Source organism: Hylaeus volcanicus, chromosome 4 (genome assembly GCF_026283585.1).
Source record: "Hylaeus volcanicus isolate JK05 chromosome 4, UHH_iyHylVolc1.0_haploid, whole genome shotgun sequence".
NCBI lineage: Eukaryota > Metazoa > Arthropoda > Insecta > Hymenoptera > Colletidae > Hylaeus > Hylaeus volcanicus.
Window position 1 is genome coordinate 6,330,320 of NC_071979.1, and position 26,806 is coordinate 6,357,125.

General features: G+C 41.1%; 1 protein-coding gene across 1 annotated transcript in view; it reads right to left on the minus strand.

The window, feature by feature from the left end:
* Positions 1-26,806, minus strand: part of LOC128875020 (uncharacterized) — a 225,830-nt gene that overhangs the window by 21,540 nt on the left and 177,484 nt on the right. The window contains exon 9 of the mRNA XM_054120303.1: positions 8,872-8,978. Coding sequence (XP_053976278.1) covers positions 8,872-8,978 — 107 coding nt within the window. The remainder of the gene's footprint in view (positions 1-8,871; positions 8,979-26,806) is intronic.

A 26,806-nucleotide genomic window follows, 5' to 3' on the forward strand; every position in this document is an offset into this window, starting at 1 on the left:
CGTCTACCTTTATGCTTCTGCTACCTGTTTTAAAAACAGTCTATCCAACATTATTCAAGAAGGACTCAGTACCGAGTCTGAGTACTAGTTATAATATAAGTGTACATTTCATTCTTTCATCTTCTATTCTCTCATTCTTCTCCAAAACCATCTACACCTTCGTTCCTCCGTCTACTTTCATGCTTCTGCTATTTGCTTTAAACAGACTTTCTCTAATTAATTCTTCGTCAGAACCGTAACTCCATCGTTTCATCGTCTACTTTTATGCTTTTGCTACCTGTTTTATAAACAATCTGTCCAACATTATTCAAGAAAGACTCAGTATTCGGTATACAAAGTCTGAGTACTAATTACAATATTAGTGTACATTTCATTCTTTTATCTTCTTCTCCAAAACCATCTACCTATTCGTTCCTCCGTCTATGATCATGCTTCTACTGTTTGCTTTAAACGTAGTTTCTGTGACTCGTTCTCCGTCAGAACCATAACTCCGTCGTTCCATCATTTACTTTCCTTTTGCCTTTGCTACCTGCTTCGGACAGAGTTTCTCAAACGCAGTCGACTATCCAGCACGCTTCGCAGCTTAGACAACTCGTCGGTCCGCCTCGGCGAGCCTCGCGAATTCCGCGACTTTTACGCTTCAAACTTCTCATCGGTGGACCACGTCCGCAGAGTTTTGGCCGCTGCTCGCGACCATCAGGCCGCGAAACGGAAAGAGGAAAAATTGTTGACCCGCTTCGCGACGAGGCAGCAATTACTCTAATGATCGTCCGCCATCCTCCCCAAACGAGGCTTCAGTTTCTTTCTATTTTCTTCGCAGTTCTTCCTCCTTGGCTGTCGGAAAACGCTTTAACTGCCGTAATCGCCCCGCGGCCGCGGCGATCGTGTTCAACTTCAAGTAACTCTCGTTTCTCATCGATTGGCGCCTTTGACGTCCTCTCTGGTCCTCTTTGACGTCGCATTTATTGTAATTTTTGTACAGCAACCTTCCCTGCTGCTTTCCATTGGCCAGACCCGTGTTTCTCTCGTTTCTTTTGGTATTAATTGATTGGTTTTAATTTGTCGCGACGACTTCCGAAAATGGAGCCCAGGGGGAGGGCAGGCGGGGGCGAACTCGGACAAGATGGAAAGAAGATCGAGACCATTCGCAATTTAACTCGTTGATTAAGCCGTTGCGCAACGATGTCTTCGACTTAATTGCCAATTACGTTTGTCCACGCTGCGCACGGACATGGAATCGGACGGGAAGCTTCTATTTATCGTCGCGCGTTTGTTCGACCGCTCCTATTTCTTTTGTTCTTAGCCACCAACTCGCACATCTCGCCTTGCGTGAACTTGACACGGAAATATGAAGCCAGGTGTGTGTTGTTTATTAACCCATTCGCGTTACACGGAAAAGTGGAAAACTCGTTCTTATCGCCGATATTTTATTTGAATTCCATTGCCAAGTAAATTACGCGCCTAACGGAAAAAGAAAATGAATCCTTTAAAAAGCCACAGTATCCGTTTTTACCCGACGAAGGCCTCCTCTATGTATCTCATTTCCAGGCTCGAGGGAGGATTTTTCGATTTCAGACGCATCCTTTACCCAGTTGGATCCGATTCCCCTTTCGGTAACCGCCGACTTTTGTCCCAGTTACTCTTTATTTAAGTTCAGTTCAGCCTCTGCACGCGCTGCGAAGTCTTCTGAATGGAACGGAAGCGCGCGGAAACTTAGAACAAGGAAATGTTGCCCACCGCGAGGCGCACTTTTTTCCTCCGTTCGTTTCTTTTCCCTCCAACTTGGCCCATTTACTTATCTTCGTTTCGCTGCTTATTACCCATCGCCTTCCGCGGTTGGTTCTGTTTTTTTTTTGTTTACCCCCCGTTACACTTTTCGCATCTTCAGCTTTCAGCGTCGAAGCTTTCCCGGGGGAAAGCCGGCCGTCGCTCATTTTTTTCGATGCGGGAAACTTTTCACGCGAGTTCATCTGCTTAATTCGCGGCATACTTTTCGTCCCTCGATTTTCGACTCGCTTTTGTTCTCGAGCTTCGCCTACCACGCCCCTCCACTCCCTCGACGTTGCTGGTAATTTTTTGCCGATAAAAATGATTAAATGTTTGGTAGGATGGGTTCGGTTAAAAAATCCGTGGCTCCAAGATGCGACGATGATTATACGTTGGTCGTTTTGGAAGTTTTTGGAATATTCAAATGTATAGTTTGACGTTAACCCGTGAATTATTTTTTTCTCTCGTACTAATATAAAAAATAAAACAAAAATATCCAAGGTGATCTTTCGTTCTTAACACTAGGTTTAGGAATGTCATTTTGACCCATTCATAATTCCACAAGGTTTCACAGAAACCGTTTATATTGTTTACCAATCATTTATACCGACTTTTATCCGTATAAAAAGACAAGCATACATTCGAATTCATTTTTATACAAGCCTCCTAATAAATTTCAGTAAACCTGAACTTACTGTTGCTTTACTAATAAAACTCTGATAAGAAGTCTGCGTAAACCTAGCGTTAATAACAAAATATGCTCGTAAATCTACCACTGGTGAACCACTGATGTTGTATTTTATTTAAAAAACAAATGTCACGTGTCCAAACGCAATATAAAGGCCTGTAACATGACAACTAAGGAAACAACAAAATTTCGTCAGGAGAACTCGCAGGCCAAAAGCTGCACTAATCGATACTCATTCTCTCGTTCGCCCGTTCCTCGAGGAAAACTCGTTTTTCCTGTGTCAGGGTCTCCGATCGAGACAGAGGCAATCTTGTAAACAGTTTTCCTCCTCGACGTGGATGTCTGCGGCCGTAAATTCGCGCTCTGCGAGTTACTATCGGCGAAGCACTCGCAGATTTCGCTCGTCGCGAATTCTCGGGGGAATATCGCGCGTAAAATCGAATTCTGCCAGAATTTTCCCCATTCTGTTCCAGCGTGTCGACGTCGTTTCATCCACCAGCCCGCGAGGGATCTCGAGCGTGCAACGCGCCAGTTTCGTTGCAGGAATTGCTTTATTTGCGCCTCTCGAACGCGGATCTCTCCGACGAAAGCATTTTTCAGGCCCGTTCGACGAGGAAAGTACAATGGACGTGGCGTGTCTGAGGCAAGAACAGTTGAATCGATTCGACGACAGCATGCGAATTGATATTCAGACGTTCTCCCTCTTTCTTTCTGGGTATTATTTCGGTTGGAGTGGAGAATCGCGTGACTTCGATTCGTTGGATCAACGGATGCAAATTACTGGTTCACTCTTAATTCTGGATTCTACGGAGAGGTTCCTCCGATGCGATTATGTCTTCCAGTTTGAAATTTTGCAGTATCGTGCGTTATAAGGTCATGTATTCTTGTCTTTTCTTTTTTTAATCTTGAAACTTACCGAAATTAGGCGATAATCCCTTATTAAACTACTTCAGACCACGAATAACCTTTCAAATCTCTGAACTTCTTCCACTCTCGTCTCGATCATCTATTTTAAAGCTTAGCAACGATCTTCTTAATCGAGTTAATCAGGTCCTAAGATAGCAACTTTCAAATTATTTACCTTCGATTTCTCCTTCCACTCTCACCTCAATCGTTTAGTTTCATATTTATCTTCGCCAGGATCTCTTCGAGTGACGTCAAATAACGAATAGCCACGCTTTAATCTCTCCAGTTTCGAATTCACCTGTCATTTTCATTTGGGTGGTCCATTTTCAGTCTCATCCTAACCACGATCTCCTCGCATCAACGAGGTCGTCCAAAATTATGTCAAGCCACGAGCAGCCACGCTTGAAGTTTTCTAATCTCGACTTCACCTTCCATTATAGTCCAATACATAAGGAAATTGTCCTTCCAACCTCGTCTCAATCGTCTACCTCGAGTCTCATCTTTACCATGATCTCCCGAGATCAATGAGCCCCTAAAAACTGACGTCGAAGCGCATTGTGCGAGCAAACCGTCATACGCAATGTGTTAATAAATATAATCGTAAAATGTTGAGTTTCATTGCACGTTAAAAACTGTACGAGTCAGGTTTCCTTCCATGCATCCCTTCAAAACTAAGGCGTCTCCGAAGAATCGTCGTGCAGCTGTCATTTTGTTAGAAACGACCACGAGAAAATTATTCTTTTATTATTTATTACTACCATGACAAATCCCTGTTTGCGGAATTTCGATCGATCTCTTTACTTCTTTGAACAAAATTCCCGAAATATGCGTATTTTTACCTGCGCTACAGTGGCCTACACCCTCAGTCGTAATTCGCGGCGGATGGCGCGATGGTCTGGCTGTTCGCGATCGATTCCCCCGTCTGAAGAAACGGACAATTAGGCGGGCACAGAGTGCGAATTCGTGTCGACGGATTTCGCGGAATCGAAAGACGAAAGAACGTCACAGGGGCCGCGACGAGGCAAGGCTGCGCCGTCGACACGGATGCGGGTGGTGCACCACACAGTTGCACCAGCCGCAAGGACTGCACGTGTGCGCTGCAGCCAACTGCACTTCCCTGTACGTTGAACTATCGATCGTTTCAGGGCGGCCGCGGGCCTTGCACCGAACCCCTTTTCGTCTGGACGATCCGTTCGCGGAATCAGACGCAGCCTTGTAAAACTCTCCCATTTCGTTTACCGTGTCCCTGGAACGTGTTCGATTGCACTTAATAGATGGTGGTCATCGACGTATCCGCAAAATTCGTCTTACCACTTGTCCCTCTGAACCCAGCATTGCGCTGAAAGCTCTTTGACGTCACGATTCTACGGTCAAAAACTGCCCAGAGTCCTCTTGATAAATAATTGAACTTTGATGCTGGTGAAAAGTGGACGTATCGGTGTAACTCTTCTGCTTTCATTTTTAAATTAAAGTTGGTGCTGCTTTAGGAGAAAGCAATTATATATTGGACGGTTCGAATTTTAGGTTTTTGTGTTATTTTATTTGGTCGCTGTATATACATTTATAATGGGGTTGTTTGGATCACGAATTTTCCAATAAGTAATTCAATCTTCTTCTTTATTTTATATCGAGGACACGATTACTTTTACAAATTATCTATCTAAAATTCTAGGAGTATAATCGTGTTCCAATATGTATACATTAATTAATACGTTGATCGATTTAAAACGTCAAATGAATTCGTGACTGAAATATGTTTCATTTGATGCTTCAAATTATGGTATTAATCAATTATTTAATTTTTGACAAGAGTTTCGGATGCGTGTTCGTATTTTACGTTTAGAATATTCCTTAAGCCATTGCTTGTTTAATTTTTATTGATCATTAAGGAGCGGTAATGATTTCCTTCGTCTTGATTACTTATTTTTAATAATTTAAGGAATCCTTTTTGAATAATCTCAAACTCTTTCTCGAAACAGTTAAACAGGATACAACAAATTCTATTCTGAATAATAAATTCTTCTACGATTCAATATGTAATTTACAAATGATAAACTTTCTTTGCTCATATTTTTAATCGTCGTGTCTCTTGGAGTTTCGACCACTAGTTGCACTAAATTGTAGTCTCCTATGGTCTTCAGTTATCGAGACCACAGATTGAAAAAGTTTTCACGATTTCGTCGGAACCGTCATATACCCAGTTGATTCAGAATTGCATTCGAATAGAGGAGAGTGGTTTTGTCCCATCGAGATTTATTTACTCTCCCCGATCTCCGATCGTTGATTTATCATATCGATTGCTATGCGCAATTCAATCGGGTGCGAAGAGCTTTCGGTCCGTTTTCTGAAATTTATCGATTCCTACTTCGTTTAACGCTGTAATTGAATTCTTGGACAATTTCTCGTTGCGCCGAACGTTTTTCCGGCTCGCTTATTTCCGGTTGATGTGGTGTTCAATGCGCTGATCGAATTTAGTATGTCGGCGGCGATCAGCGATGGCGATGGACCGCGTTTTACGTTTTGGATTAGCGAAAGCTATTTAGCTTCGCGAGCGTTGAATTAGCAAATGTAGTTGCAGTATTTCCACTCGATACCAATCACGAATTCTATTTCCAACTCTATTTGATATATAAATTTCGCTCTATAGGAACATCGAATTTCACTTGCCGGATTCATTATGTGAGTGCTAAATGTTTTAATTATTACTGTTTTCGGTTTTATACTGTGCTCTTGTAAATATTCGAATCGCATTGCCGAGGAGATTTTTCGTACTCCAATCAAACGGTTCTGATGACATTTCGTTCGATTTTTTTCATGGCTTTCCTGTTTCGTCTCTCTTCGTTTAAAGCGTGAAATAGTAATATCGTTGCAGGAAACTGGATCAGGTTTGGATGATCGAGTGTTCCTGAAACTGAATTTTTGCAGTTTTTTTACAATCCCGTTGAACGCGAGCGGTTGTTTGTTGGAAACAAGAAACCCTTTTGGTCGCTTTCCTTTTGACTTTTTCCCATGTATTCCCTTTGATACGTGATCACACATTTTCTTCTTAACAGTTCTTTACTTGAGAGAGATAATTTATGTTATTAAATATTTTTATACGGTTATTTAATAAATTAACTAAACCCTCGCCAATTTCGACTTATTTATGCACTTTTTTAACATAGAAAATTCGCGAATTGTTGTTTCACGAGTTATTAAACAATTTCGCGCCTCTCGCTGGACCAAAATATCGCAAATTCTTCCGTGAAATTACACGTGCCAACCACGCAGCAATTTTTGTTTCGTTGGCCTCCGTTTAGCCGAGATCATCGTTTGTTTAATTGCGAGCATCGCATTTCGACGCTTCGAACTGCAATAATTTTCCCGCAATTGATTTTCGCCATTGTCGGTTAGCCGAGAAAATAACGCCATTTTCGGCGTTTGTCGCACCACGTACGTGTCTTTTTATTCGAGCAAAACGATAATCGGACTGTTCAAACACGGGCTCACGCGCTTTTCACCCCGGCGATTGCAGGGCTTTTTCGGTCGATCATTTTGCAACCTGAAAATGGATTTTATTCGACGGTATATGTTCTCCCATTTCCTATGGAACGATTTCTCTTCTACACGTTGCGCGTTTCGGTTTTTTTTTCATTTTCAATGAAAATGCAAAAAACTTGGCCTCGGGTATAAACCCGAAATGATTTGTATTCGTTCTAGTAAATAAAGCGACTGCCCTGCTTTTTTAATTTCTTCCTTGCATAGTCAATACTTCAACGAAAACAATTCCCATTTTCTGTAGTTTTAGTAGAATATTGTCCAGCACAGAAGATGTACAGCACAATCTTCCTCCTGCTTTATCGATAGCCTTGGAATTTTATACCAATTAAAATTATTAATTGCTCCTGATGCCAAATTGAGAGTAAATAAGTCAATTACTTTCTACTCATAATAATTATTTGTTTATAAGACCTTTAGTGAGGCCATTTGCCTTATTCGTAAATTAAAACATTTTAAAGATACCTAAATGACAAAACTTTATAATTATTCAGTGTTTGACAACCAAACTCTTTACATTTATTCACTTGGCAAATAAACCGCTTGCATATAAAATAGATTAAATCTTTCTGGACAAGTGTAGCATCGTTTGCAAAAATGTTGCATGTGGATGAATTGAAAAATAAGTTTCTGGACGCAATTTTTAGTTTATTGTTCAGTATTCGCGTCGCAATCCCCTGAAGGAGGACGATCGATGGTAACTATTAGGTCGAAGACAATGGCGAAACGTCTAAAGTTTGTTGGAGAATTACGGCTGCGACTAGTACCTGTGAGTGTCTCATCGATCTCGAAAGTTCGCGCTGCAAATTGCTTCAGGTGAAGGATAGTTTCGCGAACTTGGACGCGTTTCTGAATGCAGAGTACACGAGTCGTTGGATCAAGCGTGGAACGTCGTCATCGATACGGTATCTCGCTCATCGCGAGTCACTTTGTGTCTGATCTGATCGTAAATCGTGCCAAAAAGATATGAAATCTTCCGAAACGTGAATTTGTGCCTTATTAAAAGAGAAACGTGGACCCTTCGTCGACTGGGATACATGGAGACTTCCGGTCGGCGCAGGAGCTTCACTGATTTCGGTTAAAAAATTGAAACATTGAAAATAAGAATGCCGTTTGTTGGAAAATCGAGTAACGAATGAGATTTTCAAAGGTTTTAGCTAAATGTGAGTTAAATGAAAAGCGTTCTGTTTAAATAATGTCTATTATTAATATTAGTTCTGTAATCCTTGCTTTTAATTCGAATTCAGTTTGTATTGATGTGTGCTGATATGTACATCCTTGTAATTTAAGTATTAAAAATATTATAGCATTTATTAATAATAATATTTTGATCTGGGATATCACAGTCGAGCCAAGTAGTTTATTACAAATGGCGAAATTCGAATAATTTTATAACGAACCAATATTAAGTTTGTAATGTTTACAGGAGGATTTTATTAGCCTCTTCTTGTTACTAGCTTCTTCGAGGCTTAGAAAGTATTTACAATGAAAATAATTAGAAGAAAATAATCATAAAATACACAAATAGTAATAGTACAAATAATACAAAAGAATACGAAGCAAAAATATATGAATAATCCATCTTGCCAGAATTCAGATCTTTATTAATGGTAATTTATACATAATTCGAAGTATTAAATTAATCTCAAAATTACCTTCGAAATTTCCAAGATCATACATAAGACTCGAATACTCGCAATCTCCAAAGTAAGTCCGCGCGTAACCTTTGATAATACCCAAACAGAACAAAAACCAAATGAAAATCAGAAAACATCGAAACAGCTGTGCCAACCGGTCCCTCTAAAAATCTCCCTGTCCACGCGATAGGTCCACACCGTACTCCCGTGTACGATGAAAAGCGTGTGTACGCATGTGATCACATTTCACACGGCGGAGAACCGGCGCCGTTCACGGCACGCTCGGTCTCGCGATGGAGAAACTCTTAACTGTCTAAGGTATCAGTATCGTGTCACCTGTGATGGCGATCTTGCAGGACCACTTGCTGGTACCCTCAAGGACGATCAGTTCGGCCTGCTCGAGGCTGTCTATGTGCGTGTCCGGGTCGACTGAAAACGTCGTGCTGAAAAGAAGACAATGTCCCCGTCATCGGTTCGTCCTTCGACAACCTCTCGTACCAAACACTCGACGACACGTTCCGCTCGTTTCTCAGCCGTCGCAGTCTCTCTCCAACCCCGCGGAGGGTCAGCTCAGCGACCATCTTGGCTGCCGATCGACCGGTTGGGTACCTTACAGAGGCCACCGAAGGACGTGGTAAGGACTGTCTCGAGGCGGAGATCGTCGAAGCTCGTTCAACGTCGTTCGCTAGGCGGCTAGCCGGAGGATTCTGTGGCTAAACGACTCGGCAATCGTGTCGAGCGAACCGTTTTACCCGCGGCCTCTCTCCCGGGTTTCGGGAACGCGGAATTCGCACGCTGGAGGCAGTCGCTCTTTCCTCGGAGCTAACGATCACGTGCTTGCGCGGTGGAGAAGGTTTGCGTAAGCGGGGAGCTCGTTCGTTGGCGAACGGATGCGTGGATGTCGTGGAGCGGCGTTTTCCCGCCAAGCTGGAAACGTCGACTGTGAATCGGCTTCCGCGAGGGGGGAACAGTGGGGAGTGAAGAAAAGCGACAGAAGAGAGAATAGTAACAGCTTTCGCGTGGCTTTGAGCGAGAATGAGGACGGTGACAGAAAAATGTGGGCCGAAGAATGAAAGAGTCGGTCGAGCTTTCTGTGAAGGGGAGCGTGACGCGGGCTGACAGAGAAATTCTTGAGGCCGGTGCGAACGATGCACGATTCAGAGTAATGACGGAGGAACGGGGCTTTCGGAATGTGCTAAAGTATCGTCTGGAAACAACTCGTATTTATTAATTGGCGAATACACGAAATAAGACGATTTGTTTGCTCTCGCTGCAGAGATTGTTCATTTTTGCAGAGATTTTTCTTGGATTGGATTCAGAGCCACCGACGAGCTAGCGAAGGAACGAATAGTTCCCTAGTTGCTTTCTCTTAGGTTACTACGGTACTTAAATTTCGCGAATTTACCTACATGTAGAAACTTCGAACGTGTACCCCTAATATTTTAGTCTCGCTCGAAATAGGCAAGAAAACTATGAAAGGGAAGTACTTGGTTGAAATAGGTGAAACAAACGGAAAATCGCCGAAGGTTATAAACGGCATACCCCTTGGAGAGTGCTAGAACCCTATCCAGCAAAGGAAAGAACGTTGCAACAAGTGTAATACTCATATACAGAGCTCTCTGCAGGAGACTAGAATATAAAATTACAAAGAAAATATTCGTAACGACCACTCTTGGTGCGTTGCTCCTTTCAAGAAATATTTGAAAGAAATACTTTCGCTCCAGATAACATTTGTTTGAATACACGACGAATATGCTTCAGTTGTTTTCAGTAAATGTTGTTTAAAAAATGTCGAATAATTATGCATCAACCTTCGTTCAGACAACCTTCGTGTATCAAATTTCGGTTCAATTTTTGGTAGCTTCAACCCCTAATGAGATACTTGAATATTATAATTCGAATAACATCCCCATATTTTAGTTTCAGCGTGGATTTAAGGAGACGCAACAGCGAGTCTGTTCAAGCGAGACAAATATTTGAGCCGATCTCGCAGAAATCTCCAGCCGAGCCAGCTTTCGTTTCGATCCTCGTTGGAACAACGGGAACCTAGACGAGCCCGCGGGTATCGTGTACCTGTACGAATTCTCTTTGAGTGGAACACCGCGACGGGGGCTTATTTCGACAGGGGTTAATCCGCGAGCGCTTCGCTGCTTTGCATATTCCACGAACCAGCGATCGATCTCGACGCATCCTCGACGTTCGAACGAACAGCGTCTGCGTGTAATTCCGACGCCACCTGTTAATCCCCGCGACGATGGAATTAGCGTCGGTTCGTTCGGAGCTGCTTGTCAGCGGGAAATAAGAAAACTTGTTGCGCCGGATGGCGTGGCTCGTCGCCAACTTCGAACCCTTCAATTTCGCTCACGAAACCAAGGGCCTTCTGGAATGGCGGATGTTCACGAAAGCTGCGTCTTTTTGCGGACAAGTGGATTAGGTCGAACCAACCGACGTCGAGGAAGCGATAGACGTCCAGAGAAGATGGACGTGGTTGGCTTGTTGCGAGTATACCGGCGGTCGGTGGTTACGTGTTGCGTTTTAATTAGGTGGGTGAACCACTGTAGCTTAAGAGATTATTACACGTGGAGAAAAAGGACTTTTTTAAGAATTTTTATCGCACATAACGAATGATCGTGGAATGCCAATGTTTTTATACGTATTAGTAGACATGTTAAAAAGTTTTTGTTGATTTTTCAATGATTTTTTTCTGCGATATAGCCACAAAGAATAGAATAATATTTATATGACATTTGAAAAATAAAGCGATGGTGAAGAAATACTTATAATTGAAATCTGAACGATGCAGTAAATACTCTGCTTAATTTCATGGGACAATAAAGACCTTTCTTCAAGATGGTTAAATGTTATCAATTATATAATGTACACATATGATACAATATAAATTTTACAGTAGAAAAATAAAAATGAAAAAGGATCATTGATATTACGACACGAAGAAATCAAAAAAGTACTAAATTACCAGTTTCATTACCCTTCTAGTAAACTTATCAACTTCCTCTCGCAAAATTACTTCAACCCCCGTTAAAAATGTCCACCCATAACCACCATGGCCAAGATATCAGCTTTTTGTTTATCCAAAGTCCAACGAAACATCCAGAAGACATCTGGTCAGTCTTTCCACCGTTGATGAAACACGAAAAAGGAAACAATCGACATCGTTTGTTAGCAGTACTTGCCACGAACAGCAAACAAGACGCAAGAAAAGATCTATTAAGAGAAACGTCGTTCACCTCGGTCGTACGAGGTCCGTTTCATGGATTACAATTTCCAGCTATTCTCCAGACAGCTATTGCTTCCGAAAAACTCGTACGGGGGACTGCAACGTCGCTGGGATCTCGAGTTCACGTTGCAAAGAAACGTTACGCGTTACGCTTCGACGACTGCGAACTTCAAACAACCTGTTCTGCCAGAACTGAATGAAGTCGGACGTGTCTAATGCGCCGAATGAAAACTCCACGCACCCTGTCCGCCTCTACAGACGAGCACGTGCTTCTTTCACGCTGTGCTTTCAAGTTTCCCGTTTGTACGTTTATTATATTTTATTTTCGTTCTGTTCGATAGAATCCCGTGAAATTTCTGGGAATGCTTCGATTGTGTTACCCTGGGCTCGTAACAGCCAGTGTACGGTGTGCTTCGTTTAATGTAGAATATTCAGATATCTCACGAGTGGAAGAAGCTACCAAAAGAATGTTTTCGCAAAAATTATTTGATACAGTGGAGGATACTATGTGGAGTAAATGATTCTTTGTAAGTGAAGCGGTGAGGGAGATTTGACTTGGACTACTTTATTTTGGATGCAAATGAATATAAAATCCCATTTAAATACAATAATTTGGTTTTCAATTCTCCCTTACTTCTTCACATTTACAAAATCTTACTTACTCCATGTAATATCTCCAGATAAATTAACTTGTTTTTTTAAACCTCCCTTACCACTTCATTTCCAAAAAAAAAATTAATTCATACAATATCTCGCAACTCCAAATGACTAAATTCCAATTATCATAAAGTAACCTTTCAACCTAATTTTCAATACATCCACCAACACCTTACGAAGTCGAACCTCGCCTCGACGGAAAATCCTTTCGAGCGCTGTAGGTAAGAAGAAATATTGCGTTGCATCTTGTATTATGTACTATTCAGAACAGGGAAGAATCGAGGATCGATGAAAGAAGCATCAGGCGGCCGACCGGGAAATATTCGACAACTTTAAGCGCAATAAATCTGGCGATATATCACGGCTGGCTGGTAGATCGCTTCCGATAAACGTCGCCATAGCATCGAGGACATCGGTTAGGCGTTGGCTCACGAAGCCGGACCGATAGAGCCGGCTTAGCTTTGACAATGGCAACGGTATATGCCAACGGAGCTCACAACAAGTTGCCATGTGACCTTAATGGACTTTCGATTGAATTCCTACGTAGCAGAGGGGAAGCCTACTCGCGCGATGGATAACCGCACGACATACGATACACGTATGTAGGTGTTCGACGAAGAAGCACGCGCAACGATACCTGTTATTCGACGAGTAATGTGCCCGGGAATCGACGACACGTGATATATGCTATTTTTACATTTGACTTCGATTCGCGTTCAATTTTGACTGTGGTCGAAGACGGTCGATCGCTAATAACCCTTCTATAATACTCCCTAGACAAAATCTGGTTATATGGTAATAAGAAAAGGAATATTGGCACTTATTTTTTAAGTGGAGTTTCTAAGACACTGATTATGAACATCATGAAAATGAAAAAGTACTTAAATTATGATTAATTTAAGCAATTAAAAAGTTATACATATTTAAGATTGATTATCTATATTTATTTACGAATTTAATTATGAATATAATTCTAATAAATCAATAATTGTTTAAAATTTCATCAAACGTAAGATTTTATGGATTGATATATAATAAATTTATAATTAGTATAAATAAATATTATTTACACTAAGATCCTCGTTTGTAGTAACAATTACTCTCGACATTTTTTGGAAACTAGTGTGAAAATGTTTAAATTTGTAACAAAAAAAACATCAACTGCATTCGAAAGCTAAATGTACGAGAGAATGAAGCTTTCAAATTTATCTCTTTTAACGAAATTGTAGATTTCTCTTTTTTGTTTGTTTGAAGAAGAACAGGGAAAGCTTTTAGTATGCATGCAAGAGGGAGTCCCTGTTAATTGTACTCAAACTCCTGCGAAACAACGTTATGGAAAATTCACGCTATATGAGGGGTTGTTCGCGTTCACTAACTCCAGAATGTCTTCTCTTGACTTTGACTTTGAGAGTCCACTTGAGCTTAGATTTCATCTACTATTCAGATTTCAATTAGGTTCATTTCGTAATATCTGTAAATAATGATTTTTATTCAATTCTATTTAAAAATTTTGTATTAAAATTCTATATAAAATTGTATTACAGAAGGGTTACCTATAGAATTTTATTATTTAACTGCATTTAACTGCACCATAGAAAGGTTATTTATCGAATTTCGTATTGAAAATGTATCGTAGAAGAAATTTCACATAAAAGAAATATTATATAAAGGTTACTTCCTAACGATACTCAAGACGACTTGATTTTCATGGTTAACATCGAATGAAGTTTCTCTAGCCTCTAGCATTCTACGCTCTTCGATGAATGGAGAAGCTGAATGTTGTGACAGAAGGGAACGATCGATGCCGTTATGTGATCCGTATGATGAGGATGATCGAACAACTCGACTAACGGTGCTGCGAGTACTAGATATTCTATCTTGGAACACACGCGTAAGAGTACAAGTCCACTTACCGGAAGTTTGCTCGATTTGGTGTCTAACGACTAGAGGGGTCTTTCTAGCTTTCTAGATTACAACGATCCACAATGAACGACTCCGATAAATTGCTGTGTACCACAAAGTACATTCGAATAGAGCTTTGCTCATCTCGGACTGTCTGTAGGTGTACGCCATACAACCCACGCGTCCAAACAATCACACCTCCCATTTGTGACACCAATCATCATTAAGCTCGTATCACAAGTCACAGGAACGCACCTGGCGTCCTCCCCATCGTCGGTAGCGTAGACATGTACGGGTCCGACTGAAAATCAGCTCGAAAAAAAAACTGATCAGAGCTTCCTACAAAGTTCCGTATACGAACTGCGTACAATGTGCCCATCGATTCTAAGTCACATTTACATTCTATCTAGAGGCAGGGAGGGGGGCATCGAAGACTCAGAGGGGGGCACAAAGGAATTTCCTCGGGACCCGAAACGTTCCACGAAACGCGAAAGTCTGGGAGCTATTGTTTCGCGGGACGGCTCCTCCTGGGAAACGGCATTCGCGCGGAGATGCTCGATGCTCACTGCCCCGGTTGCTAAATTGCCGATCGCGATGGGTAGGGACAACTCCGTAAACTCGATTTCGTCGATCTCGTCGCCGAGAAACGCTTTCCGAAGTTGCGGAAGCGGGAGCGACTGCCGTGAAATTGCCACGGCGAAACCGAAAGACAAAAACGGGTAGACACCCAGGGCGTGGATCCGCGGAAACGAGACGCGCTCGTAACGCCTGGAAATGTCCAATTAATGCCGCGCGCTAATGGCCGTCCTCGCGATAACGTTGTGTCCAGAGACGAATGTAAATTATGGGAGCATCGACTCGTTGGTGTGCTCGCGCGCCAGTGTGTACCGTGTACGACGTTGGTGCTCGAGTAATTGGACGGGATACATGTAGGGTCTTCCATCGAGACGTTTCATTTGAAATTTCGCGCCACTTGCAAACCGTCAAATATACAACCCTACTATCTGACGAATAAAAGCTACGCGATTTAACAAAATTCGTTACAAGCAACGAAATAATTATTGCAGGAGAAATTTCTTGGACGCGTTGTTTCGGGACAATAGAGACACAAATTGCGATGGCTATTTGTCAGAAATCGTCAGATATTGTGTTCCATATTTAACCGAGGAGTTTGTACTTCGAACTCGAATGGAGATACTACAATGTTTTTTTTGTAAATTATTTTCTTTTCATAATTTAAAATGAAACGTCCCAATGGAAGACACCGAGTATATACAGTCGGTGTAATAAGTATTCGTGCAGGAACCAATTCAAAATAAAACTTCATATACCTATTTTATTAATGAAATTTAGGGGAAGAAATAATTAACCAACATTCCTACATATTTTAAAAATAGAATCTGCGTGAAAGTTTATTATTTTTAATTTTAACCTCCTATTTCTTATTAATTTTATTTTAAATTAATTGCTGCACGAATACTTCTTCCACTGACTGTACGTTTGGGTTAGGTGTGTTTCGAGGGGATGACGTGTGAGAAGTATGCACCCGTTCGTCACATCCTACTTCTTGATGTGTATTATATATATATGTTGCTTTGTATCAGATTGACGTGTGTATAGAGTATCCTTTGAATGCTGTGCCTTCAATTTTAGATCGCTCTGTTTTGGAATATGGGTGCCCCGCGGTGCATGGTACAAGAGTAGTGGAGATTCTGCGTGGAAAAATGAAGCGAACTTTGTAACGAAACGTATCGAAACCACCGAGAAATTATACACGACACATTTTTCGATACTGACGCACGCTCTGCGGTATCGACTCGCCAACGTGGCATTTTGCTAATCAGCCGAATAAAAAAGTAAAAAGGTTACGCAAACTTTGTCTCGAGCTTCGCTAGCCTTCAGCTTTGTGAACTTCGGTAACACAAGCGCGGTAAAGTTTGACGAAGTTATAATCAGAGCAAAATCAATTCGCCGCTCAAGGCTATTTTTCCGCCCATGAATTACGCCAGAAACTATTTACGTTACCTTTACGTCACGCTAGCTTGCCCTGTTTGAGGAATAAAGGGAATACTCGCTGGCAGGAGTGCGCGAGATGATTAGAGACCAGTGGGACAACCTAAACGATACGTTAGGGTAACCATATGGCGACCTCGAGCAGTCAATCGATTCTTTTGTCGCTGTAATCACAAACACGCGTACTCTCGTATTCTCGAACTTGTCTTACTGGTAAATAAACGAAGCTTCGTGTGCGTCAATTCTATTCTACATCTTCATTCCGTTATTTCGCCTAGAATCATTTCTCCCCCGATTGTACCATTCACCTCGACACACCCTGTATAGTTCGACTGAAGTAAATTTTGTGCCATGCGTGTAGACTCGTCGGTGGTGTTTCGAATTTAATTTGCAATCTCTCTACGACTACTTCGCCGCAACTACGAGCCTAATTGGTAAAACGATACTCGCAGGTGTCCCCGTACCCGAAGGATGCTACGTCTACCCCCATTCATCTGTACGCTGATCGTACGACACTGCGAAAGTCGTATTTCTCTACACACACCATCGTTTACACGAGAATGCGACGATTATGTTCGAATCGCTTTCGATCGGGCGTAGCCGAGTGCAATCTACATATACGCACGGTATAACAGTTCGGGCGAGCGTCGCGACGCCGCGGACAATTTTCACCCCTAGTCGCGTGACCGTTTCTCCCTGGAAAAGAAAATCATGTGAATGGAGAAACAGACGCACAGCGAGACAGAGAGAAGCGAGAGCGCTAGGCGATATAAAGGTGAGAAAAGAAAACGAAGTTTGGCGATGGGAGAAACTCGATCAGAGACCTGGAGGACAGTTCGCGATAAATCGATCGTTTCTCGCGGTGGATGTCGAGTATTTCGTCGAAATTGAAGTATGTCGTAGTTTACGTTATGGAGGTTCGAGTTATTTTGTTTCAGAAATGTGGGATGCCGAGTTTAGTACGTCAGGGTAGGTTTTTCATTTGAATATGGTTTCTGTGAAATTTGGGGGAGTTTAAGTCATCATTCTGTTAGGGTTTTATTTATGTAAGAAGAAAGAACGATAATTTTTGCAATGATAGGCTAAATTATTTTCAAATAAATACTTTATTATACATATGTACACAACTAGACTTTACACGTTTATACTGTCATTTAATTTAGACAAATTTCGTTAATAAACCAAGGTGGTACGATTATTTATAGGACTGACTATATATTCCAAAAAGCCAATCTCTCTCGATGAAAGAAAGCTTTAGCTTACCTCACTTTCACCTACCATCAAAAACCGCAAAAATTCAACGTCCTGTAATTTCATAACAAATTCAAACCCATCGAAACGACGACTAAAACTCTGCCCAATTTCGCACAAAGAAAGGAAACTCCTCAACATCGAGCGTAAGAAGTGATCGATTCGGCACGGAACGACCTCAAGGCGAAAATTGTCCCGCGACCCTCGCGAGACACCGTTCCAGAACATCTCTAACCGCGGCAGCTCTATGCACACATATGCGAGGAACGGGTGCATTCCGACAAACGGCACAGCCAAATCGCTATACAATATATATATGTATATATGTATCTATAGATAGATAGATATTAACGTGATAGTCAAGTACAATACAGCAGCAGCCGGCAGAGAGCGTCAAGACGTCGATGACGAAATAATAACGATCACAGTAAAGAAGATGTGTGTCGGTGTGTAGAGCGAACGCAAAAGAGTAAGAAACAATGAGAGACAGAGTATAGTCAAGTATAAAAAGACACGGATGCGCAAATGTAGAGGGGTCGTGAGAGCGGGGAAGACGTGGAAACAAAGAGAGGGTCTCTGGCGAGGATGGAACGGAGAAAAAAAAGAAAGAAAGATGGAAGTGTTGGCGCGCGCGGTTTCACAGAAAAATCATAACAGTAACAATACATCGAGGCACATAGGTGGTACACATATGTTATCGTATATAGAGAGATGTATAGTAATCGAGCGCCGCACGTTTCATCGTATCGTTGCACGTAAGGGGGTGCAAGAAAACCGGTCATGGCCGGCGGGCGCAACGAGCTGGCCACAAACCTGTAATGGCGATCTTCGCGGACCACTTGCTGGTACCGTCCAGAACCGACTGCTTCACCGACGTCATGTGACCCGTATGTGCCTCCTGGTCGACCCCGAAGACTGACCTAAACTCCGACGAGACTTTCTTTCACATGAGCTGTGCCAGCGGCCTAGATCTCGTCCTACCTGTTCCTCGTCTCTCTCTCTCTCTTTCTCGCTTACTTAGTTAGAAGCCACTTTTCTTGGAACACCGAGCGAAAGTGTTCGACGCTACTATTGTTCTCTTTCTCTTTCGCGTTTCATTGTGCGTCGAGGGTCGCGTGTAATGCAACGCTCACTTGGCGCCACGTAATTGCATTCTGGGGATGGTACCGTGCGTTAAGAGGCCCTAAATGGGCTACCCAGTTTCCACCCTTGGTGACTGTGATTTTAAACGGGGGCTCTTTTTGCTGCTTGTTTTCCTTTTTGTTTTCTACGCAGAGTGCCACGTCGCCTTTGTCCCGATGAAATGTTTCCGTCAATGCGAGGGGCGGTTCGCGATAATGTCGCAGGGGTTTTGAGGACGACATTGTTGCAACCTTGCAGGGTAGGAATAGTCTTTTCTTAGTGTACTGTATTCGTCGACTCTGTTTGTCTTTGTTTGGATAGTAATTTTCAACGTTTATCGCGATTCTGTGGCAGGATTTGGTCAATGTCATTGGTGCCAACTAGAGATTTCTTTTTAATTTTATTATTTGCTCAAATACTTGGTAGTTGTATCTACTTATTCACCCTTTGCGTTCGAGTGATGCCTCTAGGGCGACATATGTAATTTAAAAGTGGTTTTTTGAATGTACAATTTCAATTTTACTTATATCAGAACACAGCTAATTATTAATTGAAATAATAATACATTTAGTCATGAATGTTCGTAGATATTTCTTTTCGAAGTAGAGTTTTTGATTTTACAGAAACGTATGATAATAATAGACTGGATTTGATTGTTCAGAAAAATGCCTCGAGCGCAAAGGGTTAAATCAACACGATCATATCACTGAAATCACTTTTACGTCTTCACTTCTGAAAAGACTATTTGCACGAGACATGTTTTCATACCATTATTAACAACATGAAGCAATTTCTCCATCTTGTGCAAATACAGTGCCTCATCTGCAAGCACGATACAGAAATTTCTTGGAGCACTTGATAAAATAAGGTTTAAATTATTATATAATTATATTATGCTTTTGCTAAAAATTTTGATTTTTAAATATTCTATTAATCCCCATTGACAATGACAAGCTTTAATCAGTTATCAGAAAAAGCAACGAATCCTCACAGACTACGTGACACGCGACCTTCTGCGCACAATGTTTCTCGAGGAGAAACTCTGTTCTAAGTTTACATTCACCGGGTCGAAGATCCGAGACTAAAGCATGATTATACTGGTAAAATTATGCGGGCAAAAATTGAGACCAGGGTCGTCGAAAACTTCTCTCGAGAGCAAACTGAAACATGAACAAACATGATTCTGTCCTCTGGCATTTTCCTCGTAGAAAATTAATTCGATAGGGTGCGACGTTCAACCCCAGAAAGATTAAGGGAGACTTGTCAAGTCTACCAGTCAGGAAAGGTTAAACACACCTACGGTATCTTGTAACTTTGAAATAAATTTAGCAGGGCAGCTGTAAATTTAACAGAATACTGCACATACATGTACAAACAAATGTAAAATATTTCAAAACTTCGTGTCAGTTACTGTGGCTGTAAAAAATCATACAAGTTGTCCCGAAATTCATAAAAAATAAAAGGGAGCATCGTTTATACCCACAGGCCTCAGTTACTAACAAATAAAAAAAAATCGAGTTATGAATACCTTAAATATCTCAATTACGATTTTATTTTAAAATGACTATTAACGTATCCCTAACCTTTCCTAACTTACGATTTCAATTCGAGTGAAAACCACTCGCTCGAATCCCAAGCTACATAGTCTCTCTAGGGTTAAAGTGACAGAAAGAGGAATCGCCATTTATCCGGACAGGACGCGTCTGAAAATTTGCCCGTCGTTACCATTGAGCTGATAAATAACTCTGTTTATCGAAAAGTCGATATTTCGCCGCGGTCCCGCATAAATCAAAGGCGGCGTTGCTCGCCAACAGCGGGCGGCCAGCATGCCGCCCATCGTTCAGTTCATTGACGAATATTTTCAAAGCGCTGCGGACACGCGCCCTTGTAATTACCGCGCTCAGTCATCGATCAGACCGCTAACGATGGTGTTGATTGCCCGGTGGCATCGTACCAAAAACCTACCCTGTCGTCGGATCTACGACCTGCGAGCACGGTAACATTTTCCCCCCAGAGAAGACGAGACGATTTTTACCCTCAGAGAAGACGAGACCAGGCCTTGTGCAAGGTGTACCGAGGTTTTCGGTTCGTTTCACGAGTTTCGCTCTCGTATCTTTTTCCGTTGTTTCGCAGTCGCCATCGCCTCGCCCTTTTGACCCGGCTAGGTTCGCTCAAAGAGATCGCTATCCGATCCTATTGTCCCCAGTGCATCGTCACCGTTATGCTACCTCGATTCAGCTTTGTTACCTCGACGTTGAATTTCGAGTGCCGTCCAATGGGACTCTTTCACATTATTAAAGATCGCTTTAAATCATTGATGCGAAACGCGACGGAATATCGTAAGGTTTCTGTTTTGTCGTACATTTCTTTTGATATATTTGATATTCATTTTTCTTGGGTCTGAGCGGAGATTTCTGGATCGTAAAGGAGAGGGAATTTTAGTTTGATGTTTTAGTTAAACGTTTCCGCCTGGATTTCAGCCTTTTTCAATAAAAGCGTTTTCTACGAAAGTGATACAATTACGGAACAGCAATAAGCGCAATGAAAACCGTGAAATTTCAAACAATATTATGCATATATTGGACATGTGAATGTTACACGAACGTGTGAACTTTCAGTTTGCATTTCTCTCGATATTATTTGAAATACCTGCATGTGTTTTTATTCGCCAAAAAAATATTTCTTTTTTATTAAAGAATGTTGAAATAACAGACCAAACGTTGTAGAAATATATAAATCATTTCTTTGGAGCAAAATAATTATTCGTAATTTTAGACAAGAATTTAAAATTCTTTGACGTTGGAGAAAAGGTAAAATTTTGGATACAAGCTTGTGCGTTACGTTACATTACCTGTCTGACTGCAAATTTGGGCGTATAAAATTAGTTTAGTCTATTTGGCTTTCGATTAGAACATTCCACTTTTTATTTCATGAACCTTGAAGAGATAATTTGTTTTCCACGTGGACCTAAAACGAAGAGGAAGGCTGACACTAAAATGTCAAGAGCAAATAAATTCTATATTTTATTTCTTCCCCTGGTGGTTCGTTCTAACAATAACCGACTGTTCCATTAATTAATATCCGCCGAGAAAGTACCAAGCGTTGCGATAACGGAGTTGGTACACGCTGAATTATCGATCGCGATTCGATCGATCCTCCGTCCGCGTTATCAGACCGAACAACTGGGCGGATTCCTGAACGAGGAAGCAATATTAATTAACCTTGGTCAAGATTAATCTATACGCCATCACTTTGGAATTCTTACACAGATTTCAGATCGTGCTTGACCCAACTATCAGCGATTCTTCGGCACTCTCGATTATTAAGAAAAGGCCAATAGTTTGCAGGATGGAATTTAGAAAATTTGTACTCTCACGTAATGTCTATTAATGTAAGACGGTGAAAGTAAATTTTGTTTATTTTTTTTTTATTAAATTTCCACACACGAGTCCTAAATCTCACGAATCATTTCGAGCAATCCTTACAAAGATCATTTTCGTTAGACTTTCGATACGTCGCGTAATGAACTAGAGAGTCAAAATAATTTTTTGAAGACAATTTTCTTATAGCAGATCTCTAGAGTGCCACGGTTCTTCCATTGTTGAACTTTCGTGAATCTTTACATTCTTGTACTGGCACAATTGTAGTACGTCATCGGCTAAGCCGGACTATCCTTGTATAATTAGGGAAACCCGGCTAATGAGCGTTGGATCGTCAGTAATAGCTTGTTGGAAGGCAGCTGCGTCGCTGATTAATTTCCCCGCGTGAGAAGATGCGATTAGGGTACCATCGTATCGATTATGCCATGTGCGGTGGAATTATCAGCCCGATCAATTGCATTATTATTAGAGTTTATGCGTAAGGAAGCTTCCAAACGCTCGAACAAGCCACGGTGCTTTTGGAACAGCAACGATTTGCAAGATTGCAAGCCTCGGAAATTGCAACACTAATCCCTACATTAATTCCTCGACAACTAATAATATGCTTTATCAATGTTTCACTGTAACGTGTAAATCGATAATACGAATAGAAGGAAATTATAGGCATAATTAATAAGCTCTCTTTAATTATCGAGTATTTGCACCACCGAACTCTTCTTCACGTACCAAAACACCGTGTCCTACATTTAAAAAACAATATTTGAAATCTATTGTATTTATTCAGCTCAGTTGTCAACGATTTATTTCTCAGTCGACATCTAACTGCTGTTGTTGTTTCAATCACTGTATCCACACCAGTTTTAGTTCGATATTCAGAGATAGATTCTAGCTCTAGTTCACAATATATGGCAAATAGAACCGTTGCATAGCAATTTATTAGTAACGTTTACTTAATCGAACAGTTATTTAGATAACCTTTCGTGTCTTTGTTTAACGCAAAATATACATAGTTTGATTGCGTGGCTAAAATTCTAACTTTTATTTAATAAATATTGAATTAGACGTGGTATTCGTCAGTCGATATGTTTATTTAGGAGAGAATTTTGTCTATGTATGTTTTAATTCGTGTCAGGCGAGAACTGTACCTTTGGTTGCACATTTGTTAGTTTTCGAAATATTATAATTTGCTAGAAGCCAATCTCGAACAGTAATAAAAGTCGTACAAGTGTTTCATAAGTATTTAAGACACAAATAAGTAGAATTTAGTAACTAGAATTATCAAGGCCAACGCGTAATATTATATTTTTGAAATTAAAGAGGGAATATAGCTGAACAAAAATATAAGTAAAAAAAATTTGAAGCTTCCTCTACCCCTGAAATAAAAATTACGAGAATAACACCTTGTGTGATCGCACGAAATATCGCATTACTTGGTATTGTTAAATCGCTGACGTTCTGGTTAGTTTATATTTGCAGCAAAGTCAACAACATATATTTATATTTCGCAACGCGTACAACATTTCTCGCGGTTTCGTGGGTTCTGTCGGGTAAGTGTGTCACATTTTTTTATCGCGTTCGTTTTAAAATGTAGGTGCGACGGTCGGGCAGAAAGCACGAGTCTTTGTTTCTTCTTTGTATATGTCTATGTACTCTACATATATGGGCAGGTTGAATAATGCCTCGGATCGCGGAGATAAACGTCAAACAGCGTGTCACTGCTACCTTCCGCCATGCAACGTATTTCTTTTTTTTATTAAACACTACTTTCACCTTCTGCTCCGTTAAAATTGAAAAGATTGTTTTTGGAATTTATACACTACGAATTCAAGCTAAGATTTGTACGATTGCTCGGAATTATAATTCAAGTAGCTTATAGTCTACCAAACCGAAGATTAGAAAGTAAACGTTTTAGTATTAAAATACATGCGACACTTTTCACAGAATAAACAATCAATAAACAGTAAATCAGGTTGAGAAATCGACGTTAAAATATTTAGAAAATTCTTTCCAAGCAAACTGTAAACTGTGCGAAGCACGAAACCGACGTTGCAGAAACGATCGAAAAGAGCTGGGAAAACATTTCGTCCGTGATGGACACCCTGCGGTAAAATATGTCACTCTATTTTTTCGACGAAAAAGAGCTTCTCGCATAAAGCTCCACCGATTTCGACGCAACGCGCATCGGTCGTAAAGTATTTTGCGAATAACGATGCAGATTGACAAGGAAGAAGAGCTTTAGCCACGGATAACTCAAAAGTGTCACGAATACGTGAACCGAGCGTAACGTCGAGTTCAACTATGGGAATACTTGGGAGTTTGACATACCATTGGAAACGACCTGCCGAGATATTAGAATTACTTCCAACGTGACCTTCAACGGCTCCCTATAGATAAGAGAATATATTTTGCACGCGTACGAGACGAATGATTTATTGTTGAATCGTGGTTGTCGGGTAAGACGTTTCCCTTACGATGGACATAAATGTACGAAGGAACCGATCTACATTTGCGTAACAAGTTTTCCTGAAAGGAAATGCAACCGAATTTGGAGAGGCAGACGCACTTTCTGCGATTAAAAGGTAATTCGATGCTTGGTATTTCGACAAAAGACTCTGGTTATTCGGAAGCAAGCAAAGCAACATTAGTGGATTCTTCTTATATTATTAGAAGATGGATTGAAGAGAGAAAAGACAATTTCTTGATCACAATACAATTTTTATAAGCATATTTTTCTGCTTATATAAGCTAAGGTAATTATTCTCACACGCTAAATAACCTTTCATCTCAATTCAAATTATTCTAGGTATTCTAGGTCTTTTTTTATTACAACCTTCTTAATTCTCTTTGACTCATAAATTCTTGGTTAAATTAAATACTATTCTTTGCTATAAAATTTTTATAAAATAGTATCCTACAAAATCTCCAACAGATTTTGCTTGTATTATTACTATACGCTTGTTTGCTATTCCGTAGAATTCTGAGAAACTAAATAACATCATATATCTAGCCGATACGCTAGTTAATAGATAGTTTGCATCGTAGACAGGAGTCGTTTGGTCTTCGTCTATTTACACAAGCAAGCTTCCATTTTTTGAATTTAGATACCACGAAAGGCGGAAACACGTATCCGTTTACGTAGCGTTAAACGATTTTCTGTATTCGTCCGCGGTTCGTCTATTTCCATGACGCAACGAATCGTTCGACAAGCTTGAAGGCCCGAGGTGATCGATGGTTCCGACCACGCTGGAAATTCTAAAGGTTTATAACTAGAGGCGTAATCCCGATTGATCGAGCCCTCCTTTACAAATCTGCATCATCTCTTTGGCGTCTCCAGCAAAGGTGTGACGAGAAAATTCTCCGCGAATCTTTCCCCGGAACATCCATTTATCTAACATCCGTCGACCAAATGCTTGCTGCTGTAATTCCATGTCGATGTTCGGAGGTAAATTACAGACTGGAAGATGGAATATTAAGCTCTGTTGCCTGAATCGCTACTTTTAAAGAATCTAGGATCGTCGGAGAATTACTGATAAATGTTTTACAGGAACTTGTAACATTTGTGACGAAATGCTCGATACTCGAGTGAAAAGGACGATTTATCAGTTGTAACCTCTTCAGACCTGGTGTACATTGCAACGTACGTTAACTCTCAGATTAAAAACAGAAGACAATTAATATATTCAATATTTTCAGGATCTGCTTAGATTTTAAGCAAACTTGATCGATGAATAAAGCTGGTTACCAAAACTATTTTAAATTAATATCAAACGTGTATCATGTCAAAGGTACATCTAATGCCTACGATTAATTTTAAACGTTACTCGTAACAGGAGCAGTTAGTTTCACGAAATAAATGCAACCCATTTAGAACGAATCACGTAGCTTATGTCATCTTAAAGGAGTACCCGTAACGACGAAATTGCTTCCTCGACGTTTTTGTCTTGCAAGACCAAGTTCTCCAATTGTTTCACGTATCTCGAGGAGCAGTATCCGTCGCACGAGTCATAATTTCCCTCGTTCGTGGCTCGTGGCACAAACAAAGGGGTATCAGGCTTTCTCAGTTTTCTAGTTCGGAACCCGGGGAGAAATATTTTTAATTCCTTTGTTGCGCGTCTCGTGCGGTGCACGAAACCCGCGATGCGTGCATAAAAGACGCGGCACGCTATACAGCGTAAAATCGTCGGGGATCATGGCTGCTTTCGAGCTCCTCATTGTACGACGGCCGGCTAACCCAAATTCATCTATTTCGCTGTCCCGGCGCATTCCTGAATGCCGCTCTATTTGCGACCGAAAATTTGCAGTCTTGGAAGAACGTATTCTGGCGTAAGTAATGTAGAAATGCGGGAACTTTTGTAGATGTCTCGTAGAAACATCGAGGAAGTTTTACCGATACGTTTCTGTCGTGAGTTACGCAGCTGAATCTCGCATAAACGGTTCAGAATTGAGTTACGCGAGCAAATTGGTAGTCAAACCCTGCACGGATCGATATTAAGTATAAATGGTAGCGTAGGACCTTTCTTCGTGTGATTCTGAATCGAAAAGTCCTTTACCACTTTTCGATCTGACTCTTCGTGGTCGAGATATTCGCGGTTAAAGTTTCTAGGCGCTCGAACGCATGGACCACGTGGAGAGCGCGAGCGCTGAACCCTGTACTGCGTGACGCGAGCGCTGAACCCTGTACTGCGTGACGCGAGCGCTGAACCCTGTA